This window comes from Brachionichthys hirsutus, chromosome 11, assembly GCF_040956055.1.
Source record: "Brachionichthys hirsutus isolate HB-005 chromosome 11, CSIRO-AGI_Bhir_v1, whole genome shotgun sequence".
Lineage (NCBI taxonomy): Eukaryota > Metazoa > Chordata > Actinopteri > Lophiiformes > Brachionichthyidae > Brachionichthys > Brachionichthys hirsutus.
In genome coordinates, this window is record NC_090907.1 from 9,177,851 (window position 1) to 9,194,254 (window position 16,404).

Here is a 16,404-nt window from a genome sequence, read left to right on the forward strand (position 1 = left end):
ATGATTCTGGATAAATTAAAAGGCATCGGGACGCAGCTCCTGCGGGTGAAGGTTGTGGACTGTAATGCTGAAGACACCCACTTCACTCGTTGCCTCAGCACCTTGGACCTGGTGGCTCTGGGCGTCGGCAGTACGTTGGGTGCCGGCGTGTATGTGCTGGCCGGTGCCGTAGCCCGAGACAGCTCTGGACCTGCCATCGTCCTCTCCTTCTTCATCGCTGCCCTGGCCTCTGTCCTGGCTGGTCTGTGCTACGCTGAGTTTGGTTCCCGTGTCCCCAAATCTGGCTCGGCTTACATCTACAGCTACGTAACAGTCGGAGAACTCGGGGCCTTCATCACAGGCTGGAACCTCATCTTTGCTCATGTCATTGGTGAGTCTCCTAATATGAGAGGGGAACATAGTTGATGCTACTCCAGATGCTTTTTTCATCTTAGGTGCATTCTTTCGCCCATACAGGTGCTTCAAGCGTGGCCAGAGCCTGGAGTGCAACCTTTGACGAGCTGATTGGAAGGCGTATTCAGGAATTCAGCAGATATTACATGACCATGAATGTCCCTGGTGTCCTAGCAGAGTATCCAGACATATTTGCTGTCTTCATCATACTCACTCTGGCAGGTGAGGAGCAGCTCAGACATACTGCAGCCCTCATAATTTAACATTCAGGTTCCTTATTTTAAATAACATCAAATGTCAACTTGCTGACAGGACTGCTTGCCTTTGGCGTGAAGGAGTCAGCCTTGGTAAATAAAGTCTTCACCTGCATCAATGTGGTGGTTCTGCTATTTGTCATCATCTCTGGCTTCGTCAAAGGAGACCTAAACAACTGGCGCTTGAACCCTGATGATGTCCTCAATGCCACCGCCCACTCAAGCCTCAAGTGAGCAGCTCATTCCTAAAATGCACGATGTTCCTAATGACAGCAGTCTCCAACCGGTCGGCGGCGGGCTGTAAATATAATCACTAAACCTTATATTATACACTTGTAATAACTATTAAATGATTATTACTCCGATATGTACGTACGCACATTAAGTTGGTGATTGTTCGTTTCCTTCATTTTCTCGTTTTTTTTCTTTTGAAAAATTCAAAGGGCTTCTCTTTTAATCCAGGTTCCTTGGTCTCAATGTGTTGAAGCAGTTTCAAAGGCTCCGTTGCCTCGTTTGCCAACTTGTCTCCACATATTTTGCAGAGCAGACTTGACGCATGAGTCACCTGTAGATGAACTCGTATTTTAAGTCTGACTCCTGGTATTGGCTGTTAAAAGAAGCTTTCTTTTCGTGGACGTCGTCGACTCCTCTTCTGGGGACCCGTGCCTAATGACATAAGATATGTTTAAATAAGCAAATGTTTCCTTCCAGCATATCCGATGTCTTACCATCTAAAGAAAGTCTCGGTGAAGGAGGCTTTGTGCCTTTTGGCTGGACTGGAGTCTTGTCTGGTGCTGCCACCTGCTTTTATGCCTTCATAGGGTTTGACAGCATCTCCGCTGCAGGTGAGAGGGGGAATGTAGGAATTTACTGCTCGACAGTCACGACTCTTCCTCTCTGACATGTCCAGTATGTTTCCTCCACAGGAGAGGAGGTGACGAATCCTCAGAGGGCCATCCCTGTGGGAATTGTGGCCTCACTTCTCATCTGTTTCGTGGCATATTTCGGTGTGTCGGCCGCCCTCACTGTGATGATGCCGTACTACTTACTGGACAAGGACAGTCCCCTGACAGTGGCCTTTAAATACGTGGGTTGGCAGGGAGCCACTTATGCAGTGGCCGTTGGGTCTTTGTGTTCCCTGTCAACCAGGTACGAATCTTTCCTCATGCCTCTAAGCATGGGAAGTAGTTTAAGGTGTTTGCATGCTTTTTTTTAATGTGTGCATTATTTATGGGCACTGACGACTATGCTTTTATCAACCCCCACCACATGCTGACTGAGTGGGTGGGGTGCTGGGTGGGAATGGGCTCCTTCTTTTCAATTTCACAGCACAACTTAAAAACTGTTGAATATTTTTCCTCAAATGTATTATATTATTTTATAGCTTTTTGTTATCGATGTATTTCTAGCTCTTTTTTCTGTTTCTGTGGATACAAGTTGGGTTTCACTCCTTCTGTGAGGGGGTGGGGTTGTCTCATATGAGGGTTTGCAGGACAGCTCACAAATCTACTGTTAATTATTTTGCTTTGAGATATTTTAATATCTGATGTTTTTTTACTATGATGAAATTTTTATTTCTCCTCAGATATGCATTTAATAAGAATTGCAATTACAGGAAATTAGCTGAAGTAACTTCAATTTGATTGATTTTTATGCAAGACTGATATGACCTAATAGGTGTCTTGTTTTCGCATTGCATTCATGTGAGTTTAACAAACGACTTGAACATTTGGAGCATGCTTGCAGACTTTCACCAAATGATTTTAGTTATTTAGTTTAGTTCTAAGGAAAATCCAATCTTGATGTTACAGCTAACAATATTTTGTACAGTAATGTATTTCCACCTTTGTAGTAATATTTAAACTTGCACTGCATGCTTTTCCTTTCTTGCACTAGTTTGCTAGGCGTCATGTTCCCGATGCCCAGAATCATATGGGCCATGGCAGACGATGGCTTGCTCTTTAACTGTTTGGCTAAAATCAGCCCACGAACGAAAACCCCTCTAACGGCCACGATAACATCAGGTTTTGTGGCAGGTGAGAACATGACCTCAACCTACTAACTGGCTGGGCTTCTGGTCAGTAACTATCTTTTGCATATGGCCCCAACACAAGCACTCAAAAAAAGTCCAGATTAATGACGCATAAAGTAAAGAATTAATATTCATTCTATAATTATATTAGTACACATCCTGAATGACTATGGCTGCAGTTGAGGCCCTGTGTGAAACCTGATTTATGGTTACAACGACGATGAGAAATTTAAGGTATGATAAACATTTCAGAAAACACAGCACCACAGTAAACTTTACTTTAATGTTAGCAGTAGTAATAATCATTATATTTACAATTAAAGCTGAACAAACACAATATTTTAGTGGAATGAGCAAAGCAGTTTTGCTTTGAGAGATGAATGAAAGAGTGACGCTTTGCTTCTCCTGTGTGAGACCATGCCTCTGTCTGCTGGCAGCGCCTCCTCAGACTCCCTTCTCTACTTACAGACAACCAGCACTGGATGACAAATTGATTGTGTCTTTCTATATAAACTTGAAAAATCGTCGCTGAAATTTTGCTGAAATTATATATTGATCAAATATTTTTATGTGAAGGAATATTACATTTAGTGTGTAAATAAAATTTGGTAAGTTACTTTTAATAGTTATTAAAGTTAGTGTTTTTCTGCAGACAAATTGGCTCCGGGCACATCATATAGTGCAGCAACCCCAGATGACTATCAGGGAGGCATGGGTTAAATCTGACATGCAGTCCAGGCATAGCGGAGATTCTCCTTTCACCGTGTTTTTATTTTTTATTAAGGTGCTAATGAGCTAATGCTTAAACTGTGGTATGCCGTGAAACTAGTAACCGATGCAACCCTAAACCAGAGTTGACAGCTAAGTTAAAATTGTCTGCCTCATCCTTCTTCCTTCGTCCTTGGCTTAGTCTTCTGGGCTCCATGTTTCCGCTCCCTCGCATTATCTATGCTATGGCTCGCGATGGTCACTCTTCTCCTTTCTGGCACTTGGAAGTGAGAGGAAAACGCCCATCATCTCTACGTTCCTGTCTGGGCTTTTGTCTGGTAGATCGCCGAGAAGAGGCCAAGAGCCACAGTGCCTCATGTGGAAGGAGGATCAGGACCAGGTCCACTAATTGAGATCAAACACTATGACAACTAGAAAAGCACTCAGAGAGTGCACACCTCCACCAAGCACCCCAGTCCCCCTATATTGTGATTTACAGCAAAAATTAATCTCTGATATTTATTTTATCAATTTTTTTTATTGGTAAGACAGAGATCCCCACCCTACATGACTGTGTCAAATTCTATAAACATCGATCAATAATCAACCAAGATATTGAGGAACACATTTTAAAGCTCCATTGACTGCAATGTTAACGAAAATGTAAAAGCAATCTAGGATCTCTTCTGGATCTCCACCAAATAAAATAGACATTCATCTTGTTGACTTTGTGTGTTTCCACAGCTGTGATGGCGTTCTTGTTCGAATTGAAGGACCTGGTTGATCTGATGTCCATCGGCACTTTGTTGTCCTACTCTCTGGTGGCTGCCTGCGTTCTGGTCCTCAGGTAGCACTGCCCCTCTTTAACGTTTCAGGGCAAGATGATTACCATGGCGAACGCCTCATATGAAAGACGAGTCAAGCCTGTCTGTCTGTCCGTCTGTGCGTTTGCAGGATTTAAAGCACACGATTTAAGTCTCCTCATCCTCCTGACAGGTTTGTTTAATCCAGGAGAGCAGAGAGCTGCTTCCCTGGGGGACCCTGCTGTAGCTCCCTTTCTTTGTCTCTTTTAATTCTTTCCCTTCTTGGCATGCTGCAATTGTTAAATTAAAAGAGATGAGTAGAATATCAAGACTGATTCCTGACATTAGGCTACAACATGGCAGAAAGCTGCTTTTTCTTTTTGCTATTGAGCAAATAGGTCACAGTAAGCGTTGCCTCAACCTAATGTAGGCTAATAACAAAACTTCCTCAAACTAAATATTCAGTCATAGCATACTGATCATATGCTTTACCAATTCACCAAATAACACCTCGTTGTGTGGTTATCGTCTATGTGATGTTGATTAATTGAGTATTATTATGGGTAGCGTAATTAGCCTTTAGCGCTGCGTGAGACAGACCTGTGGCAAATGAGGCTCATGAACAATATACCGTATTTTTTGGATTATACGTCGCTCCGGATTGTAGGTCGCACCAGCCAAAAAATGCATAATTAAGAAGAAAAAACCATATATAGGTCGCACTGGAGTATAAGTCGCATTTTTGGGGAAAATTTATTTGATAAAATCCAACACCAAACAACATATAGCACAAAGAACATGCTAACACGTTTACCAAAATATCAGGTTTTATTCCGAATCACGAAATCCAAGGAAATCTTCATCCTCGGTGTCACTTTTGAACAACTCCCCCAACTCGGCAGGTAGACAAGACGCCGCTTCCTCTTCTACGTCGCTTACATCAGACTCGTCGTCAGTTGCAGTTCCAATTATTCCAGCCTTTCTGAATCCCGACAGGATGGTTACGGTTGTCACTGAAGCCCATGCTTTGTCGATCCATTCAATGACTTCCAGGAAAGTTGCATGGCGCATTCTCCCGGTTGCCGTGAAGCTGTGCTCTCCAGCCGTCATCCACTGCTCCCACAGGTTACGCAAAACTGACTTAAAGCTCCTATTCACGGAGATATCAAGTGGCTGGAGTATTTTGGTTAAGCCTCCAGGGATGATGGCAGGTATGGAGTTGAAAAATTTTAATTTATTTTTTAACTGTGGTGTGATGTGCGCTCTCATGCTATCCATCACAAGCAGAGCTTTGCATGCTCTAAAGAAGCCATCCGGTCGCTTATTATAACACTTTGTAAGCCACAAGTTCATCATTTCTTGATCAATCCACCCTTTCTCGTTCACGGCGATTTCAACTGAGGAGCATTGGATTTTTGGCATGGTTTTTCGTTTGAAAATGACCATCGGTGGCAGTTTTGATCCGTCTCCACAACATGCCAGCACCACTGTGAAGTGTGATCTCTCATGACCAGTTGTAACGATATTCACACTTTTTTGCCCTTTCTCTGCAACACTTCGGCCCATGGGGATGTCAAAAGTGAGGGGGACCTCGTCCATGTTAATAATATGATCCGGTGTCACGTTGTGATCACTTACATGCTTTTCAATGAACGCGCGGAAACTGTCAACCTTGGCTTGGAAGTCCGCTGGCAGTTTTTGGGACAGTGTCGTCCTACTCTGATAGAGAGGCGTTTGCGTTGCATGAAGCGGTAACACCAAGAAGGTCCTCCCGCAAAGCCGTTTATATTCACTTCCCTGGCAACCACTTGGGCGCGGAGACGCAACTGCACCGTTGACAAACCTCTTCCAGAAGCACGTTGTTCAAGCACCCATGCGTGAACTCGTTCCTCCAACTGTGGCCACCTAGCTTGTTGCCCGCGATTAGCTTTCTTTGTTTTCTTCATTTCAGTAAGCATAACCTCCGCTTTTCGCCAGTCCCTTACAAGTTTTTCGCTCACTCCAAACTTTCTTTCTGCTGCTCGATTGCCGTTTTCGGCTCCATATTTCACTATCTGAAGCTTGTAAGCCGCAGAATATGACTTTCTTTTCGGCGCCATTTTCAATCAGCCCTTCTAATTGGTGTTTTTAGATAACAGGTGTGACAGATAAATATGAACCTCCAGAAACCGTGACAGATTCTGACGGGTCACAGAGTTCCCTGTAACACCTGTTATAGAAATGTGTAGGCTACTGTCTCTGCGCTCACAGATTTTGTAAAAAAAAACATATATAAGTCGCTCCGATTTATAAGTCGCACCCCCGACCAAACTATGACAAAAACCGCGAATTATAATCCGGAAAATACGGTACTTTATTAATTTACCTGTTACCTGGTTGGAGGCTACAGTCAGGGTGGAGATGAAGTTGTGGGCTGTGTGCAGCTGCTGCCACGTGCGTGTGGCACGTTACGAGATTGGGCGCTGGGCGCGGCACGGCACGGCATGGGTCGTGCGTGTGTGTTTAATGTTTAAATATTTTTTTTTTTGTTTTAAAGATGAGACGCCGGTGTCTATCTGTGCACTGCCTGTTTGACTGCCTGTTTTGCCATCTAAAGGTACCAGCCTGAACAACCCGTTGCAACCAATGAGATGGCCAGCCCTCAGGATGAGCCTGAATTGGGTGATTCTTATTACTCTGATGTGTTGCCACAACCTGAGGACCGCTTCACCATCAAAAATCTACTTTACCCCTCGAGCATGCAGCCGTCCCTTCAGTCCGGGTCTGTCGTCAACATTTGCACTTGTTGCCTTGGTGAGATACAAACAAAGTATAGAGAACAGTGAATGGCAGGTACATTTTCCCCTGACTAATGAAACAAGCCTTCATCGCTTAACTATCTTCATCCTTCCTTCAGGTATTTTGGCATGTGTTGTCAGCATTTTAGCTGTTCAAGAAGAGATGGCAGCCTGGTGTGTTCCTCTCTGCATTTTCTTGGTGGTTTGCCTTGCGCTCATCTTCATCGTGTGGAGACAGCCGCAGAGCGAGACCAAACTTGCATTCAAGGTAGAGTTTGTTCATCATGATCCCAACCAGAACCACTTTTTTGGGCTTTCATTAGATTTGGTACCTACTTTGATGAGATCACTGCTATTGACGAAATGCAATCAGACCTCTTGCAAGTGCAATAAAATGTTTTTGTACTGTAATTAAATAATTAGGACCAATGACTGTCGGAAAACTGAGGCTAATCTTGATTTTTAGAAATTGGTTCAAGCCAAATGTGAAATTGCTCACTATTTGCATTGAAGATGTCCTTTGTGCAAAGCAAATGCAAGCGCTGTATGCTGCATGTCAGCTTGTGCTTGGACGTGAAGGAAAATAATTGTTGTAATCAAATGTACTCCTTCAGCACCTTCCTTCATCATCACGGTAGCAATGTAGTCACGGCTCTTATTGTGTCTATGTTTCTGATGTCTTCAATCATTTAATACGCTCCCTTTTCATAGGTTCCCCTGCTGCCTTTTCTTCCCATCGCCAGCTTGTTCATCAACGTATATCTCATGATGCAACTCGACAAAGGGACCTGGATACGCTTTGTCATCTGGATGGCCATAGGTACTTTGGATTATTAGACAATTATGTCAATATCGTCCCCATTTCACTTATAATTGCGGACTAATTAATGACTTCAGTTCCATGCTTCTACCCCATTTGTAGGTCTTTTAATCTACTTCACCTATGGTATTCGCAATAGTGCAGAGGCAGTGTTAAACAGGCCTGAAAGCTGTGCACCAGCCTGCACTGGGGGAGAGGCCATGGCCACAGGGAAGGATGCATTGCAGCACAACACAGAAAATGCCACAGGAGACGATAATGAAGATTAGTAAGAAAATGGGAGCTTCTCTAATCTGTTCTGCATTGATGCACATATGTGCAACCTGAATGTGTCCAAATGCTGGCCAAAGATTATGTCCAGTTTGGTTGTTTGAAAAAAGCCAAACGCTATATGTGAGGAAATATTTATTTTCTCCAACCATTTGAATATCAAGAGTTTTTCGATGTAAAGTATTTTCTGAATATGTTTTATTTGATATGATCACTGAGCGCAATGGGCAGCAACCAATGGCCATATGTACTACTACTTCTAGTTCCAACGAGGTTTTATCAATATATCAAGAGTACTGTAAAGCCATTTTTATACATGCAATATTAAGATGATGGGCCCCACTCTTGTATTTCTATTTTCTGGAAGTGAAGTTGAAAATCATTTGATGAATGATGCTTATCATTAATGAGGGTTAGATACCCTGGAAAAAGTTAACTAGCCTTGCTGCATTTGGAGGAGATACTGTACCATCTCCAAGTCCAGATGGAAGTAATTTTCTATCTTCATTTCTTTATTACCTTATTTAATTGCATTTTTTTTTCCAGAATCAGCAAATACTTCTCAACCCCGGTTGCGAATCTTCAAGTTTCAGTGCAACATTGTGTTGTACTTGAATGTACAACTCATTATGCTCCGAGCATAGTTAGTTGGCAGCCTATCACAGGGGTGGGCAAACCTTTTGACTTGCGGGCCGATAACTAGCATTTGACAGATGAATGGAGTGTTTGTGTTAACTAATATAAAATCCATGTAATGGATTTTACATGTCATTTGAAACTACATGTTTTGAACTCCAAAACAAAGCGGAGCGTTTCAGCACCACGGACAGCTCCACAGTAGGAGTATGCCAGGGTATAGGATTTCAGTAAACAGGGAAATGTTTGAATCAGCGGGGCATTACAGTGCAAGGTTTCTTCTTTATAATTAATTTGAATGTTGCAACCTGTTTTTTTTTTTTTTTAGAAGTGTCAAACATTTTGTCTGTTGTTGCAGATATTAAATTTAATTTAATGAAGTGTCAATTATCTATAACAGTATCCATTTCCCAAAAGCCCCATTTAAAATTAGCATAACGTGAATTCTGCTCAACATTTTGTTGACTGTCAATAGATCTGGTCTTGAAGCCTGATGTTCGCTGACTGTGTAGATTTACGGATGCTGCACTTGTAGTCACTGTTTCAAACATTTGCATAGTGCACTATCCTCAAGTTTTATGATTTGATAAGTATCATGCTTGTAATTATCATATATATACAACAATTTGGAGTACTGCTGTGTTAATACTATAGGTCAACTCTCCAGCATGTGATTTCTAAACAATGGTTGTGGGTTGTATACTTCTTGTTGTAAATACATTTTTGCTGTCAATGCATCTGACTTTGATTTTTGTGAAACTGTGTGTAGAAACCCAATCAGCAAATAGTTGACATTGTGTTGTCTTTCTTTAATCATGAAGACGAGGCGTTAACTGGTCTATTAATATTATTTATTCGGAGCTTGCAGCTTGCCGTATCTCTCTGTGTATACAGCTCTGTCGTCCTAGCAACCACTAAGCTCTCTCGTAGCGGTTGGTCCTCCGCGCTCCACCCCTGTGGCATGCTGGGTAGTGGAGTCCTTAAAGTACTTACAACACATCTTCCCTCCTTAAGGAATGATTATTCAACACAAGAAGATTATTGTGTTGTTTCAAACATTTCTTACATGTCTTATTATTACTATACTTATAAACAATACTATACTTTGTTTCAACTTACATTTCTTATTATTACTATACTTATAAACAATACTATATCAATAGAACAATAATGAAGTAAAGAAAACACAAAACATCAAACATCAAGTAAACTTAGAACCAAGTTAACAATTCTGTGTTTCTTTTCTCTGAAGATAAAAATAAACCAATTATCTTCCTTCTTCAGCAACTCTCTATCAGCCTCCTAGGTGGCTGAACATGTCTCTTTGGTCTAGACAGTCTTTCCACAGCTGGAGACACAGTCGCTGGCATCAGACCGTGGTCAGCGTGATCAGATCCGCTGATGGATCGTTCCGTAGACCCAGCCGTGTCCTGCTGAACCACTTCCTGTGGAACAGCGTCCTTCACAGTCGGCTGTAGTTGAAGATCTGTGCGGTTTCTTCTCAGAGACAATCCATTCTCCATCTGGATCATGTAGGAGCGTGGTGCGACTTCCTTCTCCACCTGTCCCTTTTGTCTCCATGTACTTGTAGAGTTGTCCCTTAGACGCACAAATTCTCCAGGCTTCAACATAGGCAGGTGTTTTGCCGTTCGATCATGCAGCTGTTTTTGTTTTGCTCTTTTCTTCTCCTTAGCTAGTTTGACTTTCATCGCTCCTCTTGGTGTAAGCAAGTCTTCATTAACTGGTAGGTTGGAGCGAATGCGCCTACCCATCAGCATTTGAGCTGGCGACAGTCCCATAAAGGTGCTTCTTATAAATGCATCAACCAAGACCAAGCAAACAATGTTACTGGCCCACAGTATAATGCATCAACTTGATCTTCATGTGCTCTAACTTTATTATTTGCCTACGGTGGACTGTGGTCTAGCACCGGAGGGACAGCAGCCTTCAGCCCTCGGGAAGACGGGGCTCTTCTGCCCCCCGAACATGGTTAGGAGACAAGAACGGGAATATTGTAAGCGCTGCGTTAATCAAAATTTGGATGTGACGTGATACAAGGGAGATCTGTGAATAAAGTCATTTGAAGTACATTCTTAAATTAATAACACTTCAATAGCTTATATTAATTTTCCAATGCTTTCTCTGCTTTAGTGGGGTGAGGGAAGTTGCCGGAGTCAATCTCAGCTGGCTGCGGGCAAGATGCGGAGTTTCTCTCGGATGCAGCTCCGCCGTATCGCAGAGCAACAGACAAACAACCGTTCACGCACACAAACACACTGCGGACATCAGTTTTATCGTAAATACCAATATATCGTGAAGTAACGTTAATATGAAGAGAATAGTTACCATGGACTGCTGCAGAAATAAAACGGACACTCTCTCTCTCTGTCGCCATGCCGACGCAGATGCCACAGACACCGAACACAACAGACAAATCTAGAGTCCTCCCGTCAATTTTCATCTCTGGCTTCTTCGTCACTTTGTCCACGTCTTTGCTGACGCTGGGATTCAGACTTTAACATTGCCTATAGATCGCTGCTTTGAAGATGATACATCATGTTTTTGCAATAAATACATGTACGATAAAAACGAAAGGAGGTCAACTGAAAAAAACGCCTTGAATTAGATTGAATATGTACCCAACATCGTGAAGGGTTACTTCCATGTTCCCTGTGGTACAATTTTACATATTGTAAAGCATCCCCTGTTAGTTTTAGTAAAATAACACACACACACACACACACACACACACACAGACACACACCCTCGTCGGTTGGTGGCTTCGATCTTGTTTCAAAGCCACCAAGCGACACAAAGAATATATATAAAGGATGCCCACGGTCCCGGTCTTATTGGACTCTTGCTGTCAAGTAAGTTGCTCTTTCATTCTTTACACTACAAATAAAATCACAACATCTCCACCTCTTGTCCTCACAGGCTATTGATTTCTTCTGGTGTTTGGTGATAAAACATTGCTGAATATCCTGTTAACTGTTTAAAAGTTGCTGTATAATTGAAGCGTTTGAATCCACCTGTTTGAGTTGTAAACAGCGTTGAAGATGTTTCCAATGATGTTTCTTTCATTCATTTTAGGTTCAACAGTATTTTGAGTGATCTGCGGACAGTATGTCATTCATTGGAAAGGAATCAGGTGACAGGAATCTGGATGAAGGTACGTTCCGGCTTACAGCCGTGAATTTCATCCACCTGCAGCTGTTTCAGCTGACCAAAGACTGTGGTGAGACGTTAAAGAGCGGTCTTGCCAGCCTGCATTTCTTAACGGAGCTGCAGAACAAACTGGAGAACGTTCTCCATCAGGTATGTGCATCTCCTGATTCGCATCACTCACATAGTAATATAACCTAGACTGTATTAATTGACGGTTGGACTCGTTCCTGTCTTTAGACACGTGTGGCCGCCAATCACGCCCAGGAAGCTCCACAGATGAGCGACTACGAGGCACAGCAGCTGATTGGCACTGGCAATTTTGGGTGAGTCATAGAAAAAGTGTTTTGTTTCTACGCCTCTCTGGACTCTCTCTCCAGTCACGGAGGATGCTGAGGTTCTCTTTCCCTTGTCGTCCAGGTCCGTCGCCATAGTGAGGAGCAAGGAGACGGGCCAGCGCTCCGCTATGAAATCCGTGAAACACAAGGCGGTGGCCCCTTTCCAGCAGGCGATAGAGCGAGGGATCCTCACCTTCGCTAACAACCCATTTGTCATCACCATGCACTGCTCCTTCGAAACAGTGACGCACTTCTGCATGGTGATGGAGCTCATGAAAGGTAAGTTTATGGCTGCAGATCAGTCATGTACGTGTGTGATGGTTGTTTAATTAGCTGCATAACACTGTATCGAGTATGTGTTTGGACCAAACACGTCTGGAGGCTCCAGAACTTCAACCTGATGTCTTACCTGACTCTGTTCTCGTGTCTTCTTCCGACCTCGTAGGGGGGGATTGTGCAGCTCTGCTCCATCGCTATGGACCCCTGCCTTTGGACCTGGCCCGCCTGTATGTGGCCGAAACCACCCTAGCTCTTGAGTACATCCACAGCTACGGGATCGTCCACAGGGACCTTAAACCCGACAAGTAAGTCTGCAAGCCCATCCTACATGTGAGACTAGATTTAAGGTTTATTGTGTCCTTTTACAATCTTTTTTATATAGATTTTTATTGTCAGAGAACATTTAGAAACTAAATGTTCCTAAAGCTCAATCAAAAATTTAGATTGAGCTTCACTGATGTGTCTGGAGAATGTAGTGGGAGCCTTTCCCCCAACATCTGCAAAACCAGTAAAGCTACGTAATCCTTGGACCCGAAAGTCGGTCCAGTAACGGACATAGCAACATCGATAGGTAGAAGGCGGATTAGCTAGATATGCTAACGAGTCTAGCCCAGCATGGAGCAGAGCCAAAGTCTTATGTTGCAATTGAATCTAACGACAGTCGTCTTTCTGCTGTTTCCTTTGCAGCTTGCTGATCAGTTCCTCCGGTCATATCAAGTTGGCAGATTTTGGCCTGGCGCTGATAGGTCCGGTCAACATGGCCTTTGACCTGACTGAAGAGTTGGCCCTCCAGTATTCCACTGCCGAGTTTTCTGGCCGTCAGGTTAGTCTTCTCTCTTCTCAATCAAATGTGCATCGTTGGGATTATTGATTACGTTTTAATTCCTCTCATTCATTTCTTCCTGCAGATGGCGGGAACTCCATTTTATTTGGCTCCCGAGATGATCATGAGGGAAGGTTATGGGAAGCAGGTAGACTGGTGGGCCCTTGGTGTCACTCTGTATGAGTTCTTGATGGGGGATCCTCCTTTTTGCGAGGAACCAGGGGACGAGCTTTTCCATTCCATCGTCCATGGTAAGACTTTAGGTCACAGGAGATCTGAACGCTGTCTGTTCTTGAACGATGATTCAAATGTCTGTTATTTGTGATTTCCCTTCCCTTCAAATGTCTTCTTCTGCTTCTTTTCCAGATGATGTCTGCTGGCCGTCAAGGGCCGAGAATGATCATGAGGCCCGAGACCTTGTGTTTGACCTCATGCTCAAGGACTCCATGTACCGATTGGGTACAGGTGAGTGGCAGGACAGGTGGATTAAACCACCGTAGACATTTGGTCAGGTGTAGCTCTAAGGACAGGTAGACATTTACAGACATAAAACAACCCTTTTTTCTCTTATTCCAGGGGGTGCCGACGAAGTAAAGCAACATTGTTTCTTCTCCGTTTTGGACTGGGATAACCTCGTGAACCAGGAGGTTCCTTGGGTGATGAATAAAATGACCAGTAAGTCTAAACACACAGAACAAACCCAGACTCACATTTGACAGGAGCAGAACATTGGCTGCTTTGATCACAGCCCTCGTGTACATCTTCTTTGATGTTTAAACTGTTAGATTCGTCGCCATGACGCTCCAGATATCTTTTCCCTCTGTTATTTGGACAAATTTGATTTCTGGGAAGTCTAGAGGCAATTAAATATGGATCAACATGATTACAGATGATTTATTTTGTGACTTGAGGCTTAATGGTTGTTTCTGTGTTTCCACCCATAGCTCAGGGGGATCACGGCAGCATTGGTCACGTTGTGAATGATCATCCTCCTGCTGATGACGTCTTAAACCCAGAACCATCACCGGGGGAAGTCCAGATGGTAGGAGACTATAATGAGAAGTTCTAGTATTTACAGTGTTTCATCTGTCACTCATTTTATGTGCTGCTGCTCTCCACAACTCTTACAACTACTGACTACGACTGTGTTATCTTACTTATTCTGTTCATGTCATCATTTGCCAGGAGGAGGATGAAGATGATTTCATCGAGCAGGCAAACAAAAATGAAATCATCTGGCTTAATTACGCCCTCAAAGAGAAGGAGCAGGAGCTTGCGGAAGCCAGAGAGTGTGTCAAAAACCACAGGGAGGTGTTGGATGAGCTGGAAGACACCAAGGCGGCTCTCCAGGATGTCCAAAACCAGCTCCACATCTCCAAGGAAGACACGTGGCTTCAAATGGCTATCGTTGAGCGCCAGAGGGAGGAGGCTTCCAGGATGGAGCTCCGTTTTATGGAGATGTTTGCTGAGAGGCAGGAAGCCTTCAGAATAGAGCTGGCAGAACAGAGGGTGCGTTTCGAACAGGAGCTGTTTGATTGCATCAAGGAAGCACAGAGGAAAGACAAGGTCCAGTCCATCAAACAGGACGATGCCCAGCCTCAGGTGAGCCACATTTTTATTTCACACATCTTCAGTGTCAACACATGTTCAGTTGCTATGGCTACTATGGGGGTGCAGTAATAACCCTGAACCCATAACAAGACCTTTGGGATTGAAAATATGCCGTCTCTATCTTTTCAGGAGCGCCCGAAAAAGAAGAAGTCCATGAAGCGCTTCTGGGCTCGTCTCTTCACTTAATAATTATAATAATACTTGCATGCTGCTGACCTCGACTCGAGACGTCGTAGATCGGTGGAGGGACTACTTCGAAGACCTCCTCAATCCCACCGACATGCCTTCCAGTGAGGAAGCAGGGCCTGGGGACTCGGGGGTGAGCTCCTCTATCTCTGGGGCCGAGGTTGCCGAGGTAGTTAAAAAGCTCCTCGGTGGCAGGGCCCCGGGGGTGGATGAGATCCGCCCGGAGTCCCTTAAGGCTCTGGATGTTGTAGGGCTGTCATGGTTGACACGACTCTGCAACATTGCATGGACATCGGGGGCAGTGCCTCTGGATTGGCAGACCGGGGTGGTGGTCCCTCTTTATAAGAAGGGGGACCGGAGGGTGTGTTCCAACTACAGAGGGATCACACTCCTCAGCCTCCCTGGTAAGGTCTATTCAGGCGTACTGGAGAGGAGGGTCCGCCGGATAGTCGAACCTCGGATTCAGGAGGAGCAATGTGGTTTTCGTCCTGGCCGTGGAACTGTGGACCAGCTCTACACCCTCGGCAGGGTCCTTGAGGGTGCATGGGAGTTTGCCCAACCAGTCCACATGTGTTTTGTGGATTTGGAGAAGGCATTCGACCGTGTCCCTCGGGGAGTCCTGTGGGGGGTGCTCCGGGAGTACGGGGTGTCGGACCCCCTGATACGGGGTGTCCGCTCCCTATATGACCGGTGCCAGAGCTTGGTCCGCATTGCTGGCAATAAGTCGGACCTATTCCCAGTGCGGGTTGGACTCCGCCAGGGCTGCCCTTTGTCACCGATTCTGTTCGTAACTTTTATGGACAGAATTTCTAGGTGCAGCCAGGGCGTTGAGGGGGTTCGGTTTGGTGACCTCAGGATTGGATCGCTGCTGTTTGCAGACGATGTGATCCTGTTGGCTTCATCAGGCCGTGCCCTCCAGCTCTCACTGGATCGGTTCGCAGCCGCATGTGAAGCGGCCGGGATGAGAATCAGCACCTCCAAATCCGAGGCCATGGTTCTCAGTCGGAAAAGGGTGGAGTGCACCCTCCAGGTCGGGGAGGAGATCCTGCCCCAAGTGGAGGAGTTCAAGTACCTCGGGGTCTTGTTCACGAGTGAGGGAAGAATGGAGCGAGAGATCGACAGACGGATCGGTGCAGCGTCTTCAGTCATGCGGACCCTGCACAGATCCGTCATGGTGAAGAGAGCTGAGTCGAAAGGCGAAGCTCTCGATTTACCGGTCGATCTTCGTTCCTACCCTCACCTATGGTCACGAGCTTTGGGTAGTGACCGAAAGAACGAGATCCCGGGTACAAGCGGCTGAAATGAGCTT

The 16,404-nt window shown here is 44.6% G+C and overlaps 1 protein-coding gene across 1 annotated transcript; it reads left to right on the forward strand.

The window, feature by feature from the left end:
- LOC137901097 (high affinity cationic amino acid transporter 1-like) lies at positions 1 to 8,056 on the forward strand. Its single transcript, XM_068745098.1, has 11 exons — positions 1 to 370; positions 457 to 615; positions 706 to 877; positions 1,359 to 1,492; positions 1,574 to 1,796; positions 2,544 to 2,683; positions 4,132 to 4,234; positions 6,787 to 6,983; positions 7,087 to 7,235; positions 7,679 to 7,787; positions 7,890 to 8,056. Exons 1-11 carry the CDS (start codon positions 1 to 3, stop codon positions 8,054 to 8,056), a joined length of 1,923 nt encoding a protein of 640 aa, XP_068601199.1.
- The last annotated feature ends 8,348 nt before the right edge of the window (positions 8,057 to 16,404 follow it).

Bases quoted from the DNA above. Each gene is read 5' to 3' on its own strand.
- LOC137901097 (XM_068745098.1), top strand. From the start codon at position 1: ATGATTCTGGATAAATTAAAAGGCATCGGGACGCAGCTCCTGCGGGTG. The intron at 1,797-2,543 runs GTACGAATCTTT...TTCTTGCACTAG, and splicing joins TTGTGTTCCCTGTCAACCAG to TTTGCTAGGCGTCATGTTCC. The intron at 2,684-4,131 runs GTGAGAACATGA...GTGTTTCCACAG, and splicing joins AACATCAGGTTTTGTGGCAG to CTGTGATGGCGTTCTTGTTC.